The sequence below is a fragment of the Aristolochia californica genome, unplaced genomic scaffold, assembly GCF_029961685.1.
Source record: "Aristolochia californica isolate CCGP_79_NKW_82.1479 unplaced genomic scaffold, dmAriCali1.0.hap1 SCAF_3, whole genome shotgun sequence".
NCBI lineage: Eukaryota > Viridiplantae > Streptophyta > Magnoliopsida > Piperales > Aristolochiaceae > Aristolochia > Aristolochia californica.
In genome coordinates this window covers 951101-966141 of record NW_027181992.1, presented here as the reverse complement: position 1 = coordinate 966141, position 15041 = coordinate 951101, and the positions used below count along the sequence as shown (strand labels likewise).

Sequence of the window (15041 nt, the reverse complement as noted above, 5' to 3'; positions counted from 1 at the left end):
GATTTGCACCCAGTTTGATTTTTTCGCCTAGCTATAGTGGAACATAAGCATTTGATAAATCGTCAAAAATCAAAATTCTTCGTTTTCCTTGTTCAGTACCATCACAACATGTCTAGAATTCTAATGCATTTTGAGGTGGAATATAATGTCAATTTTATTGGGCAGGGTATTAGAATTTTGTCTATGGATACATCTTGACCAAAAGTAGGTACATCATATTACATTGGTTTATCTAGGGCATGTTATGTAACATATAATATTTATTGTATTTTAGATTTCGTGCATTCTACTCAATGGCTATAGATTTTTCCCATTTTAATATGACTATGTCTAACCCTTTTAAAATGTTCAAACATGCATTTGAGTTTGGCTTTATATGAATACTTCGAGTTTGAGTTCAAGTTTAATCTTGAACCTAAAATTGAAATTGACCTCGAGCCAAAAAAAAAATTAATCGAGTTTGAACCCAATCTCGAGTCGTGTCCGAGCTCCAACCTATGTTTATAATTTTTAAAATAAAATAATTACAAAAATAAATAAAAAGTAATTGTGATGACCTTGGTACCAGTGAACTATAAGGTATCACAGATGAATCCAAAACTCTACATTGGAGCACATTAATATATAATAACAAACTTAATAGACTTAAAAACAGAGCAAACACCTTCATCAGGATGTATTTTATTCACAAACAATAATATTAAATATTGAGGGACCCAAAAGTGTTGAACTATCGATCGTTTTTGAGATTTGAGAAAAGTAAGAACAATTATCAACCTGACAAGAATAAAAAGTATTTTTATTAAAAAATATATACTAACGAGTTAACAAATCAAAATTTTAAAATACGGGGTTTGGCTTATTATATTTAACAATTCTTATTTCAAATCGGTTACTCAAGTAAAAACTGAAAAATTTAGGTAGCCGGTATACCTTGGTACTACCTTCCTCAGCTCCCACAAGGATACTCGAGTGACCATTAAAACGTTCTAAAGGCGTGGCCTGGACCATGGTGTTACCTTTTTAAAGTCTGTAACACCCAGTTACTTTCACTCTCATTGACAGTGGGTCCCAGCCTGTGCGTCCCATGCAGAGCCCAAGAGTGCCAGTCTTGGGCACGCCTTCCATTTCTAGCTAAATATTTGTACTGTTAGGAACTTCCTCTTTATCCTCGGAAAGGAAGCTCAGAAAATGACACATCGTGCTTCATTGATTTCTCTTCCCCCTCTCTTTTTCTCTGGCCGTCTTCCCGCCTTTGTTTTCTACAGCGATAAAGAATCCAAAGATCCCTCGTTTTCGTGATTAACTCTTCTCTGGTAATCGCTAGATCATTTATTTCTCATAATCCAAGACGACAACAAGTACCATTACAGGGAATCTATGTACGTGGATAGAGAGGTGGGAGACAGCCAGAGATTTTTATTTTTTCTCCGCCTCTTCTTGATCACCGGGTTGGATTTTAACCTGTACGATTGCAGCTTTCCTTTGCCTTTGCCGCGCCCCACTTCAACGGTCTCCCGTCCACCCTCCGCTGCACTACCCATGTGATTTCGTGAATCGAGTCCGAATATTTCTGAACCGAGTATACCCCCGCATCTCTGACACATTTTCTCGAGCAGGCAGCCAATTGTCATCATCACAAAGTGACAATCTCGGCTCTTTCTTGCTCTCTCATTTTTGCCCATCTTCTTCTTCCCCGATTGTAGTTCACTCTGGTGCCGGTCTGTTTCAATAAATACGGAGAAGCTCCCTCGTGTTGCTCGTTGGCACGGTATTGTTTGCAGGGAAGCCAGCAACTACCTGTAGCCTCTGTTTCGGCTTCTCTTCGCGAGTAATGGAGGCAAATATTTCATTTTTTCTGCTTCCGTTTCTTGCCTTTTGCTGTTGCTTTGCAGCTTCAGGTGAGTGATGACTCAAAACGACCTTTTCTTTGCTTTATCTTCTTCTCTACTGGTTGCGTTCTTTTGTTTTGACGTGTTTTTTTTGTGCTTTTTTTTCTTATTATTTTTGTTTTCATATGGTCTGCAATGTATGTTCTGTTTCGTTTCTGGTACTGAATTATTTCTACAATGGCTTTGTTTACTCCGTTGTCGAAAACAAAGTCGGGGTTGCAAAGGGGACGACGTTCGCTTTATACAACAAATGTCCACACGCAGTCTGGCCCGGAATCCAGCCCGGCGCAGGGAAGCCAGTCCTCGCACGCGGTGGCTTCAGGCTCCAGCCTAATCAGGCCTACTCCCTCCGCGTCCCGGCCGGGTGGTCTGGCCGAATCTGGGGTCGCCAGGACTGCGTCTTCGACAGCAACGGCAAGGGCCGCTGCGCCACCGGCGACTGCGGCGGAGCCCTCTACTGTAATGGCATCGGTGGCGCCCCTCCGGCTACCCTGGCCGAAATCACCCTCGGCGAGCAGGACTTCTACGACGTGAGCCTCGTCGACGGTTACAACCTCGCCGTCTCCATCACTCCGTTCCGCGGCACAGGTAAGTGCAGCTACGCCGGCTGCGTGACGGATCTGAACAAGACGTGTCCATTAGGGCTTCAAGTCCGTTCGCGAGACAACAGGGTTGTCGCCTGCAAGAGCGCCTGCTTCGCCTTCAACTCGCCAAGGTACTGCTGCACGGGGTCCTACGGCAATCCTCAGTCCTGCCGGCCAACAGCCTACTCTAGGATCTTCAAGACTGCCTGCCCCAGAGCCTACTCTTACGCATTCGATGATCCCACCAGCATCGTTACTTGCAAAGGAGGAAGCTACCTAGTCACTTTCTGCCCTCATCATTAAACCACCATTTCGACTGATCACTGTAGACCTCCCCAGACAAAGCTGTGGCGCCGTGGGTTTAAGGCATGCATGGTTGGTTGATCTCTGGTTAGTGGGTGTTTTAATTTTCCATTGATATGTGAGACTAATTAGCAAATATAGAAGCAAGGATTCGACTATCTGGAGTATAAACCATATATAACAATGGGTTGAGCTTATTATAATCTTCCTTCTTCTTTTCTGCAAGCTAGATTTTACTGATTGGTTGGATTATGCGCCTGTAAGTGTGAAAGTGAATTCTCACTTACCCAAAATCCAAAATCGTTAGTGTGTATACACTAAGAAAAATGAACTATCAGAGGTCTATAGCCATTTCGTAAGATAATATTTCATCAACATTTGTTTGATTTATGTTATTAATAAAATATATTATTTAAAAATTACTTTTAATCGCATTTTTTGTGTTTGTGTTGATAAAAAAATTGATTATGGTGTTTGTATTTATATTATAAATAAATTGTTTTTTATATAAAATATAAAATAAGGTTAAAAGTAACAGATTCATGTTCTATTTTCTTGTATTTTTAATATTTTTAAAAACGAGTGAAATAAAAAATTTCATTCCAAAAAATAACATGAAAAATTTTGATAAAGAAAATTTATTCTCATAATATTTTTTCTTGCATTGGTCAAGTACACAATAAGGACCTTATGTGTTGCCATATAAATTGGTTTGTGTTAGTCAGGGACAGTCAAATTTAGATGCCTGGATACCATGGTTGGGTCATTACCTTAGGCAGCTAAGAGTAAAAACTCAGATGGATTCAGTTGATGGCATTTGGTTCGAGACGTAAAGGGCATTGATTTGACCTGAAATTATATATAATCATATGAGGTCTTCTCCAGAAAATACTCGTCGAAATTTTTGCCTATCTATCTATGGGGGCAGTATTTTTTGTAGTTTACGAGAAGCTGCGGGTGACAGTGGTTCCTGACTGAAATATGCAGCAACGCAACTTCCCGGGTTAGAGATTGGCTATCTCCAGCGCATAGAATTGTCGCGCGCAATTGGGGAATTTGATCAGTTTTTCGGACGACAGATTCCCGGTAACAGAGCTAAAGACCAGATTCCGACTCTGTCAAGTTATAGAGAGGGCCTTAAGGCCATTACGGAAAATTGAAACAGCATCTGCCTACTGATGGAAGAAGTAAGACTTGATTAGCTTGTGAACATTCTCGCTTATAATTTCTTCTCGAATCAAGTACATGCGAGCTACTCCAAGTACCTCGTCTTCTCACAACTTGAGGACTATGTACGTCTATCTCGGCTCCTCGATACGCTGGAATTCCTCTGCTTCACATTCCCAACTGTTTTCACGGGACGTTTTCCTTCCTGTCATGGAGAACGATTATTTTGGTCGAACCTTGGATGAATATCCGCCTATCAGGACCATCGAGAAGATCCATTCGCAGATCATTTCACGCCACCTACATTCCGATGCATCTCTTTCAATCAAGCTCATGAGAGCCTACGCGGCATGTGGACGCCCTTCTGCCACCCGCCATATATTCGATGAAAGTGTTCATAGAAACGTGGTCTTCTTCAATGTTATGATCCGAAGCTATGTCAACAACGAGCTGTACCAAGACGCCCTTCTCATCTTCAAAAACATGGGTCGGCACGGAACAAAGCCTGATCACTACACTTACCCATGTGCTCTCAAGGCTTGTTCAGGCTTAGAGCATTTGTGGATAGGTTTACAGATTCATAATGCCGTTATAAGAGTGGGCCTTGATTCTAATCTCTTTGTCGGAAATGCGCTGGTCTTTATGTATGCAAAAAACAGTCATTTGTCTGGTGCTCAGCGCTTTTTCTCCGAAATGCCAGCCAAAGACATTGTCACTTGGAACTCAATGATTGCTGGGTTTGCACAAAATGGTATGTTCAATGAGGCTTTGGATCTCTGCAAGGAGATGGAATCTAAAGAGCAAGACCCGGATGCGGGTACAATGGCGAGTCTTCTACCGGCAGTAACAAATACAGAACCAGCAAATGTATCTTTTGCACGTAAGATGTTTGAAAAGATGTCCCGTAAAGGTCTAATCTCTTGGAATGCCATGATAGCGATTTATGTAAATAATGGTATGGCTGACGAGGCGGTGGAGCTTTATTCCCAGATGGAAGCCCAAGGTGTGGAACCTGATCCTGTGACCCTATCCAGTGTTCTACCTGCATGCGGGGATCTGTCAGCTTTAGCACAGGGAAAACGTATACATGAATATATAAAGAGAAAGAAATTCAGTATGAATCTCTTCTTGGATAATGCTTTAGTTGACATGTATGCCAAATGTGGTTGCCTAGAAGATGCAAGGGAAGTTTTTGACCAAATGCATGGGCGAGATGTTGTGTCTTGGACGTCTATGATTTCAGCCTATGGGATGCATGGAAAAGGTCAAGAAGCCGTATGCCTCTTCCATATGATGCGAGAATCAGGTCTAAAACCAGACCATATTGCCTTTGTTTCAATCCTCTCTGCTTGCAGCCACTCAGGTTTACTAAGTGATGGTCAATTTTACTTTAATTGCATGATTGAGGAATATAAGATTGTTCCAACTATAGAGCATTTTGCTTGCATGGTGGATCTACTTGGACGGGCAGGGCAGGTTGAGGAGGCGTATGAGTTCATTAAACAAATGCCATTAGAACCAAATGAAAGAGTGTGGGGTGCTCTTTTAGGTGCTTGCCGGGTTTATTCCAATGAAAGCATTGTTTTGGCTGCTGCTGATCGCTTGTTCAAATTAGTTCCTGAGCAGGCTGGTTACTATGTTCTCCTGTCAAACATCTATGCCAAAGCTGGTAGGTGGGATGCTGTTACCTCAGTCCGAAGCATCATGAAGAGGCGAGGAATCAAGAAACTGCCTGGTTGTAGTAATGTTGAGCTAGGCAACAGGGTTTATACCTTTCTTGTTGGAGATAGATCTCATCCACAGTCAAACGAGATCTATTCAAAGTTGGATTTCTTGGTTGGAAAGATGAAGGAGCTTGGTTATGTACCTGAGACAGATTCAGCTCTTCATGATGTGGAAGAGGAGGAGAAAGAGTGTCATCTTGCTGTGCACAGTGAAAAGCTTGCCATAGCTTTTCTGCTCATAAACACAGCACCTGGTACACCCATCAGAATAACAAAGAACCTACGTGTTTGTAGCGATTGTCATCGTGCAGCTAAACTCATCGCTAAGATAACTCAGCGTGAGATCATCCTCAGGGATACAAATCGGTTTCATCATTTTGAGAATGGGCTTTGTTCATGTGGGGATTACTGGTAAACTGATGGGTCCAGACCTTGTGCTGTAATTTTTAGGTAACTGTGATGGAGCAGCTTATCTGGGATGACTGTTATATGAACTGAAATCGACCACTTCAGGTGAGAGGAAGCTAGATTGAGGGTTCATTTTTGTACTTGTGCTGCCTGAGCCTCCTTACTCAAACTTTTCTTTGCAGAAGTAAGGAATCACATAAATCTGGAGGTGCAAGCCTAATAAAAAATCTAGAAGCCTCGTGCCAATGAGTGCACAGTTAATCGATTATTCTATATTTGACACTTTACCGGAGAAGAAATGCCAAATAAAAAACTCCACATGTTAAGATTATTCTATATGTGGCTTTTTGGCATTTCATTTGTGGAAATGTATCATAATTTATTAGCTAAATAAAAAACTCAGCAGTTGCTTGCTGGCAGTTCATGTGCTTTTCTCAACTGGCTTTTAATTCAGCTTGATAAATGTTTCTTTACTTGTTAATAGCAGAATTGCATCAGCAGAAGGTCACAGAGCTGCTGCGAGACCACCTATATCAGTAATACTTCGACTTTGCCAAAACTGGAAGACCTGCAAGGTATAATTCTCCTCCATAAGGTTAGCTTCCAATTTCTCTCTGTAAAATTTAAACCTGTCATAAGTAAGATTTCTTTGTTTTTGCATCCTCAAATATTTTATCAGACTTTAAAAACCTATTCACAGCTCTGGGTTAAGCGAATGTGCTTTAGAGTATTTTAGTTTGGTTTTCTGATTCAGTTGTCTAAACCCCCTATTGACAGCTCTGGGTAAAGCGAATGTGCTTTAGAGCATTTTAGTTTGGTGTTTGGTTTTCTGATTCAACTGTCTAAACCTATTGTTAAAGCCCATCCAACTATAACCGGTTTCCTTAAACCGCTTGTATCTAATCTTTTCCTAACCTCGTAATTGTGTTTGTCACATTTCTCTTTTAGCATAAATATTTGATATCACTATGTATGCTCCATTTTTTTTAAATAACTACGTATGGTCCATCCTTCTCTGGTTTCAATTTCATAACATTCTGTACTGACTTTTTTCCGGGTTCATGCTCCTCATAAATTTGACAAGCACCTTTCAAGGCTCCCACACTGAGCATCTTGCTCAATTCCAATATTGCTTATAAACTTCTCTGCCTCTTTCAGTTTTCCTGCACGACCCAAAAGATTAAATAGATTGGTATTGTGTTCTTTCTTTGGTTTCACCCTGCAATTAACCATTTTTTGAAAAAACAGAAGAACTTCATCTACTAAACCACTGCAACTACACCCTGATAAAAAACCCCAGGAATGTGACTCGATCTGGTTTGAAACCTTGTCTTTCCATTTCCTCAAACGTTCCAAGGGCGTCTCGACCTTTCCCATGCTAGCCGAATGCTGTGATCAGGATTCTCCTTGAAACCACATCCCTGTTTTCATGGTCCAAAGCTGCTTGTTGAGCATCTTCTAAACTGCCACACTTGGCATACATGTCAATTAGAAGATTCCCAACTGATCTATCAGACCCACATTCTGCTTTGACAATCCTTGCAAGAACTTGCATTCCTTCTTCAAGGCTTGCTAGACTACTGCATTGCTGGAAGAATGCTCACAAAGCCTGTTTTGCATGAACCTAGATAGCATAGCAGTCTAAGAGATCATGTTAGGTTGAGGAAGTATTGAGAAGACCCTTTTGGTGGGGTCCATCCCTTTGTGGAACTTGGAGTACAATCCGATTTTTATAACACATGTATGAATTTTGCACTCCTTGGTGTAATTGCTTGGGATCCAAACATATCTTAAGTATACTCGTCTGTGAAGCAGTTAAGTGCTATTTCTACTTCTTGCATTCTAGTGAATATCCTCATTACATTTTCTTGACTACCATTAATTACACAACTATCAATTATAATGTTCCACGAGGTCAAATCTAGAATGGCAATATCACCAAATGTCTTCATTGAAGATTCTAACTTCATGCATTTTGAATACCCATCTACCAATCATTTTTAAAAAAAAAACCATCTACGAAAGAGCTCCCATTGAACTTATTAGAATTCAACCCATTTTTTATAGTTCAACCATGAATTTGCTCTCTTGTTGCTAGACCAGCACAGGCTGCAAGCGCGGTTGACAAAGTAATTCAAGTTGGGGGCTATGTTCTTTTCTTGAATCCTGGAGAAAAATTGCATAGGTTCAGCTCCTTTGTGTTTTCACCGTGTGTAAGCCGGGATCATTGTATTGAAAGAGATTATATCCCTTGGGGCATATATTCAAACAGTTGGTGCAAAGATTGGATCTGACCACACTGGCCACATTGAGGACTCTGTTCCATAGAGAAATGGAAAAAGGGGATTGCAATTTGATGAGATGGGTATGCATGACCATGGCAGATTGGATGTCGTGGTATTGCACTGATACTCGAGTTGTTGGATTTAAGGTACTGTCTTCTAAGTTGGTCATACTGGAAATTAATTGAGAAATACAAAACTGTTGCCGTTGGCAATGAAAATCCCATGTAACAACTCTGCAGTGGCGGGGAAAAAAGATCAAACTTCAGCTCATGAGGTCGAACTAGGAGTTGTACTGGCTGGATATCTACTTTAAATTTGGTCAATATGATGTAAATGTCTTCGCATTCTGTAGCTTACCTTAGAAGTTTTATATAAATACCTTTTACTCGATGGTGTTTCTTTTGAATACACTCGAATTGCTGGTACGTGCCCTATTGATGACAAATGATTGGATCTGTTGAAGATTTAGGAGGCAGGAGATCTGGTTCTGAAACTTTAAACCACTACTGTCTCTCAAAATCTCCTGTTGAGATTCTGTTATGAGCAGAAACTTGCATGGAATGAGTTGGATTCTGGTGGCTTGAACATACTATCTGGGTTTGGTTTCCTGTTGGCTTCATTCTACTTCAATTGCTGCAAAATCTTTACCTTTGACCGAGACTATATTTGAATTCCCTTTGTCACCAGAGAACATCTTCAAACAACTCTATTCATCACCCCCGATGTTTGCTGATTACATCTGTGAAGATGATGACCAAAAATCGGTGAGCTGTTGGACATTGACCTTTTCTACTCGAAGCTATTAGAACAATGCACCCGTTTCAAAGAATTTCCTCAACCCAATATCTTCCTCTGGACTGCAATCATCAAGGGGAATTCTTGGTATGACTTGTTGAAAGATGCTCTTGAATTGTATTGGCAAATCCTGCTCAGTGAGTGAATCCTGATGGGTTTACCCTTAAGTACTGAAAGCCTGCAGTGGTCTCTCAGCATATGAAACAGGTCACAAAGTTCAAGCACAAATACTCCTGCTAGGGTTTGAATTGGATGTCTTTGTGCAAAATGGTCTTGTTGCAATGTGCATGAAATATGGTGCCGCCCACTGGGCTTGAATGGTTTTTGACAGGCTATACGATGGAACAGTAGTTTCATGGACCTCTGTCTTGTCAGGATATGCACAGCATGGTCATCCTTTGGAAGCTCTCAAAATTTTTTATCAGATGCAATTTTCAGATGTAAAGCTAGATTGGATTGCACTTATGAGTATTCTAAGGCCTTGTACTGATGTCGATGGCTTAGGACAGAGTAAGGTTGTTCATGCTTTTGTGATTAGAAGCAGGCTAGATTTGGAACTTTTGGATTTGTTGATTGCCCTGACAGCTATATATGCTAAATGTGGGGAAGTATTTGTTGCCAAATATTTATTTGATCAGATGCCAGTGTCAGATGCGATTCTATATCTGGCTACGTGTGGCAGTCGAACTTTTCCGGAAAATGATCACTTCTAAGGCAAGACCTGATTCTGTCACCCTAAGGTCCACTATATTGGCCTGTGCTCAACTGGCTCCTCAGAATTAGGCAAATGGACTGACAAATTTGTTAAAGACAGTGACTTTACAGCTGATATGTTTGTTAATACGGCTCTTGTTGACATTTATGCGAAGTGTGGAAGCTTGGAGCATGCTCATTCTGTGTTTGACCGTTTACAAAACAAGGATGTTGTGTCATGGAGGATTACATGGTTTTGGTGGTGAAGCCATTAAACTATTTCATGACATGAAGAATGCAAGAGTGGCTCCCAATGATGTTACCTTCACTGGCGTCTTTTCAGCATGCAACCACTAAGATCTTGTGGAAGAAGGATGGAAATATTTTCATTTCATGAAGAGAGACCATGGCATAGAACCGCATCAACAACATTATGCTTGTGTGGTAGTTCTTCTAGGCCGAGCTGGGTACTGGACAGAGGCTTATCAGTTTGTTGAAAGTATGCTAATAAACCAGTAGTGACAGTGTGGTGGGCACTGTTAAGTGCCTTCAAATTCCTTAAAAATATAAAGTTAGGACAACATGCAGCAAAACAGATTTCTGCTCTTGATCCATCAAATGCTGGCCACTATGTGCAAGTCTCAAATCTTTATGCTTTTGTTGGCATGTTGAGAGAAATTGCTAGGATTCAACAAGCGATGAGAAAAGCAGGATTAATTAAGCCACATGGCTACAATGAAATTGATATTAAGGGTAGACATCATGCTCTCCGTCTAGGAGATATTTGCAAAAGCTGAGTTTGGGGAGGAAGTTGAAGGATGCGGGTCTTGTCCCTGACACAGTCTGTCTTGCATGGCCTAAATTCAGAAGAAAAGGAGGAAAACCTCTGTAGTCATAGTGAGAGACTGGCAATTGGATTTGGTCTCATCAGCGCTGAACCAAGGACCACACTTCGAATTACAAAGATTCTCTGTGCATGTGTCAATTGCCACTCTGCCACCAAGTTCATATCAAAGATAGTTGGGAGGGAGATGGTTATTGGGGATGCTAACCGTTTTCATCATTTAAAAAATGGCTCTTGTTCCTGCGGAGATTTACTGGTGAAACAGCCTTGTCTTAAATTTGGTGAGACTAAGCTATTATGTGGTCAACATCTGTTCCAAAGGACTTAAATTATTGGTTACTACATTTTTTATTCTTTTTACTTGCTTCATTCCAATGATTCATCAGTGTGGCAACATAGAAAGTATCACCATTGGTCTATTTAGTAAGACAGAAAGTATAGTTTATTCTAAATAGATTGTAACTGGAACCATTCGGTGCTGAGCTTGTGATTGATTATATAAGCCATATGTATGCTTACAGAAACCAGTACATGTTTCTTCAAAGTTATTGCTAATTTATATTAGAGTAAGAAAATTGGTTTCACTTATAACTTAATTGTGCATTATCTTGTATCAGTCAGGTATCTACATGGCCTCTATGTTCTACAGAAGAAATTTTAAATGAAATGAGTTCGGTGGAGCTACAGAGGCTATTTGCAAACCATTTCGGTCTGTTACTGTCATAAACAGTTTGCAAGATCAAGTTTGGAGGAAAAAAATGTTTAGAGCCAGTGATTCAAGTCTAGAATAGAATTAGGCCATGTCTACAAGCTCCAAGACCATCAACCTGGCCTAGCTTAGAAAAGAAGTCACAAGGTATTGGAAGCATTGCAAGTACAGCAATGGACCTCCCATCTTTGACTGTATATTCTGAGACAAACCCAGGGGCAATATCATTTATAGCATCTCTGCTCTGCTGTAACTTGCAACAGACTTGGTTTGAAAGACAGAAAACAGAGGATCGCTCTCACGGGATTTTCATCCCAGGCAACTGATTCAAGGTTGCCTTGGCTAATGCTCCAAACAAGATTACTGCAAGAGAGACACAATCTACGTCATTCAATCCTAAACAAAAGCTACTCTTCAAAGTCTAGACAAACCCAGTTCTCCTGCAGCTAATACTAAACAAATAAAAACAAGGGAAAAAGGGCAAAGAAAATAGGGATTTTTTTATTTTTTTTTTGTCTTTAAGCATAGGGAAGGTTGACGGGGTTATGGTCAATTTTGGGCGATTTGGATGGTATTTGTACATGTCAAGAGATCGAGAAAGAGACACAGAGCAGCGTATTTTGTTGAGTAGCAAAGCAACTGAAAGATAAGAAAGAGAAAAATAAAAAAATTGTTTGGCTGTCTCTCCCTATCACGCGTTTCTAATGGAAGCAAAGTGTTACAGGGAAGAAGATGGTTAATGGATAGGACCCGCCTCTCATCGTGAATCTCACGTAAAAACTTAATTTAATTTAAATTAAATTTTTATCGAAAGTGTAAAAATAGTGAAAGAGAATGGAAGGGTATGCAAGTCTTTTCATGGTATTTTGAAGATAAATAGCAATTAATTTAAATTTTAAAAATAAATAAATATTAGTGTCACCCAAGGCGGAATAAAATTGCCCTAGGTGGACGTGAACCGCTACATTGGTCCAAATCATGACAAATCAAAATCTCGTAACTTCAAATATCGCGATATCTCGGAGGTAACGGTACCACACCGGTGTTTCAGGATCGAGTGTGAACCCCAGAAAGCGAGGACCGACCGAAGAACCAAAAGTGGCATTTAAAAAGGAGGGAGGGAACCAGAAAATGCGGTCTGCGCAGACTTCAAGCCGTGGGCCCCTCCTAGTTCTCACTCTCGCACACACAAGGCAATTGGTGAACTTCTTCTTGTGGGCCCGGAAAAAGACCTATAAATACCTCGGCCCCACGCGGGACCGGCAAGTGCCCCCACTTGATGGAGACAATCAGAAATAGAAAATAAAATATTGTTTTTTCTATATTCCTATTTCATTTAATCCTCAAATATTTGTGCCTCCTCCGCTTTGCCACTTGGGGGATTCTTCAAGCTTGCAACGAAAGCAAAGACAGCGGATGAAATGGCACTTTCGCAAATGCATGTCCCACGGGCGACTCTCGTCCTCGTCAGCGGTCGACACGTGTGTGACTCGTACGAGTCTTGGATTAGAAAACAAGACCCTGTTCTTCTTCGTCGATGGTTTATAAAGGAAGGTGGAGTTGGCTTCCCTTCTAGCCCTGCGCTGCTCTCCTCTGCAGCTCTTCCACTCGGCTCTGCTTCTAGGTGTTTCTTTGCTTTTCTCTCTTTATCTCTCCCTCTCTCTCTCTCTTTTGTCTCCTGAGTTTAGGAGAGGAAAATGGGAAGGCAACCTTGCTGTGACAAAGTGGGCTTGAAGAAGGGACCATGGACATCTGAGGAAGACAAGAAGCTCATCAACTTCATCCTCACCAGTGGCCAATGCTGCTGGAGAGCAGTCCCTAAGCTTGCAGGTCTCGCCCATGGCTTCATTTCCCACTAACTATTTCAGCTTCTCTTGCCTTTTAGAAGAATGCTAGGGGAGGTTGGCTTCACTGGAATTTGAGTTTCTCAGAGTCCTTCTGGGTTTCTTCTTACTTCTCTATCAGAACCTGGTTTTCTTTTACTAGCTGATTTGGCCTTTTGAAATCTAGCAAGTTCTGAAGAAAAATGAGTCCATTTATTTTTTTATTCAAAAGCAAGGGAAAAAAAGAAACGATTTTGGAAAAGTAAAAGAAGAGTGCTTTTGGCCGTTGTCTAAGCATTATTTGACGTTGGATCTTGAATTGCTTTGATCAAGTCACTGGGTTTCCCGTTCGAATCCTTCTTCGTTTTTACTTTTTCTCCTCTCTTGTTTTTGAATTTTAATTCTGGGTGTTGTTGCATGCAGGCCTGCTGAGGTGCGGTAAAAGCTGCAGGCTAAGATGGACAAACTATCTCAGACCTGATTTAAAGAGGGGTCTGTTATCGGAATCTGAGGAGAAACTGGTCATTGACCTCCATGCCCGTCTTGGAAACAGGTTACTGAGCTCTTCCATCCTTTTAGCAAATTTGATAGAAGCTCTGTTTTTCAGTAATGCCTATATCCTTTGCGAGGAGCCCTTCTGCAATTCTGCCACCCTTCTGCTAAGAGTAATTCTGCTTTTCCTCCTTTTGTTTGCAGATGGTCTAAGATTGCAGCTCACCTTCCCGGCAGAACGGATAATGAGATTAAAAACCATTGGAACACTCACATCAAGAAGAAGCTGAGGAAGATGGGAATCGATCCTCTCACTCACAAACCTCTCTCACCTTCCACTGATCAGATTGAGCAGAAACAGAGACAGGATGATCACAATCTTCCTCTTCCACCTCCTCCCTCTCCTACAGTAACTGAGCCTGGGGCTTCTGTTCGAGCGGACGAAAAGCAGGCTACCAACAAATCCTCATCGGAGTCCCAGAATTCAGAACAAACCACAACAGATGAAGAGAAGAGCATCACCAGCTCCGGCATGGGTACGGCAGAAACCGATGCTCTTCTAAGCATATCTCCCTTCTTCTGCACGGATGAGGTACCCATGATCAAGCCGGAAGAGATACTGGTCCCATCTGCTCCAGCTTTTTCTTCCTCCTCCTCCGTTTCCTCAAATTCTTCCGTAAAGCCAGAGGAATTCAGTTTTTCTAGGATGGACTGGCCGGATGCCAGCAGCATGTACCTCTGGGATATGGACGACTTCAGCAGCTGGGATTTGATGTGTGGGGACGGCGACAGAAAACTAGCCATTGATCCTTGGAGTCAGTATCAGTACCCCAGATCAAGTTTCGAACAGGATTCTTGGAAATTCGAGCTTTTGTGATTCAGGTCTGCCATCCCGGGTAACATAAAAGCTCGCAGATAATAATAACCAGAAAGTTATGGAATTCCCTTCTTGATTTTTCCTCGGTAGATGTTAAGAGCCAAAAGACATTTCGGTTCCTCTGTAGTTTTCTCCATTTTCTTACAAAACAGTGAGAGGATGTAGTGAGAGAAACAGTAAATTCTTGATTTATTGTGACACTATTGTGGCTGCTGTAAATGTTTTGGAAAGTAATGGATTCGAGAAGAGTGAATAATGAATGTCAAAATTAGAATTTATTTGCTATCTTGGAGCATCTGGACTCTGGTTTATGATTCCCTTCTGTATAGGCCAGTAAGAATTGGCTGATAATCTGTTGATGCTGACTGATTGTAAGTGGATAATATGGAATCAATTTTCCCACTGAAGGGAGATACCCCATTAGGGGATCAGGGAAGCCATTGGA

The 15041-nt window shown here is 41.2% G+C and overlaps 3 protein-coding genes and 1 pseudogene across 3 annotated transcripts; all 4 read left to right on the top strand.

Moving 5' to 3' along the window:
- The first annotated feature begins 1500 nt into the window (after positions 1–1500).
- Positions 1501–3004, top strand: LOC137959233 (thaumatin-like protein). Its single transcript, XM_068806607.1, has 2 exons — positions 1501–1901; positions 2103–3004. The coding sequence occupies exons 1-2, from the start codon at positions 1835–1837 to the stop codon at positions 2777–2779; spliced, it is 744 nt and encodes a 247-aa protein (XP_068662708.1). The 5' UTR covers positions 1501–1834; the 3' UTR covers positions 2780–3004.
- An 830-nt stretch (positions 3005–3834) lies between these two features.
- LOC137960363 (putative pentatricopeptide repeat-containing protein At3g49142) lies at positions 3835–6779 on the top strand. The gene is made up of 2 exons (XM_068807966.1): positions 3835–6183; positions 6563–6779. The coding sequence occupies exon 1, from the start codon at positions 4025–4027 to the stop codon at positions 6083–6085; it is 2061 nt and encodes a 686-aa protein (XP_068664067.1). The 5' UTR covers positions 3835–4024; the 3' UTR covers positions 6086–6183; positions 6563–6779.
- A 2338-nt stretch (positions 6780–9117) lies between these two features.
- Positions 9118–11165, top strand: LOC137960155 (pentatricopeptide repeat-containing protein At3g12770-like; annotated as a pseudogene).
- A 1836-nt stretch (positions 11166–13001) lies between these two features.
- LOC137958925 (transcription factor MYB20-like) lies at positions 13002–14834 on the top strand. Its single transcript, XM_068806139.1, has 3 exons — positions 13002–13234; positions 13651–13780; positions 13924–14834. The coding sequence occupies exons 1-3, from the start codon at positions 13102–13104 to the stop codon at positions 14594–14596; spliced, it is 936 nt and encodes a 311-aa protein (XP_068662240.1). The 5' UTR covers positions 13002–13101; the 3' UTR covers positions 14597–14834.
- Positions 14835–15041: the final 207 nt, after the last annotated feature.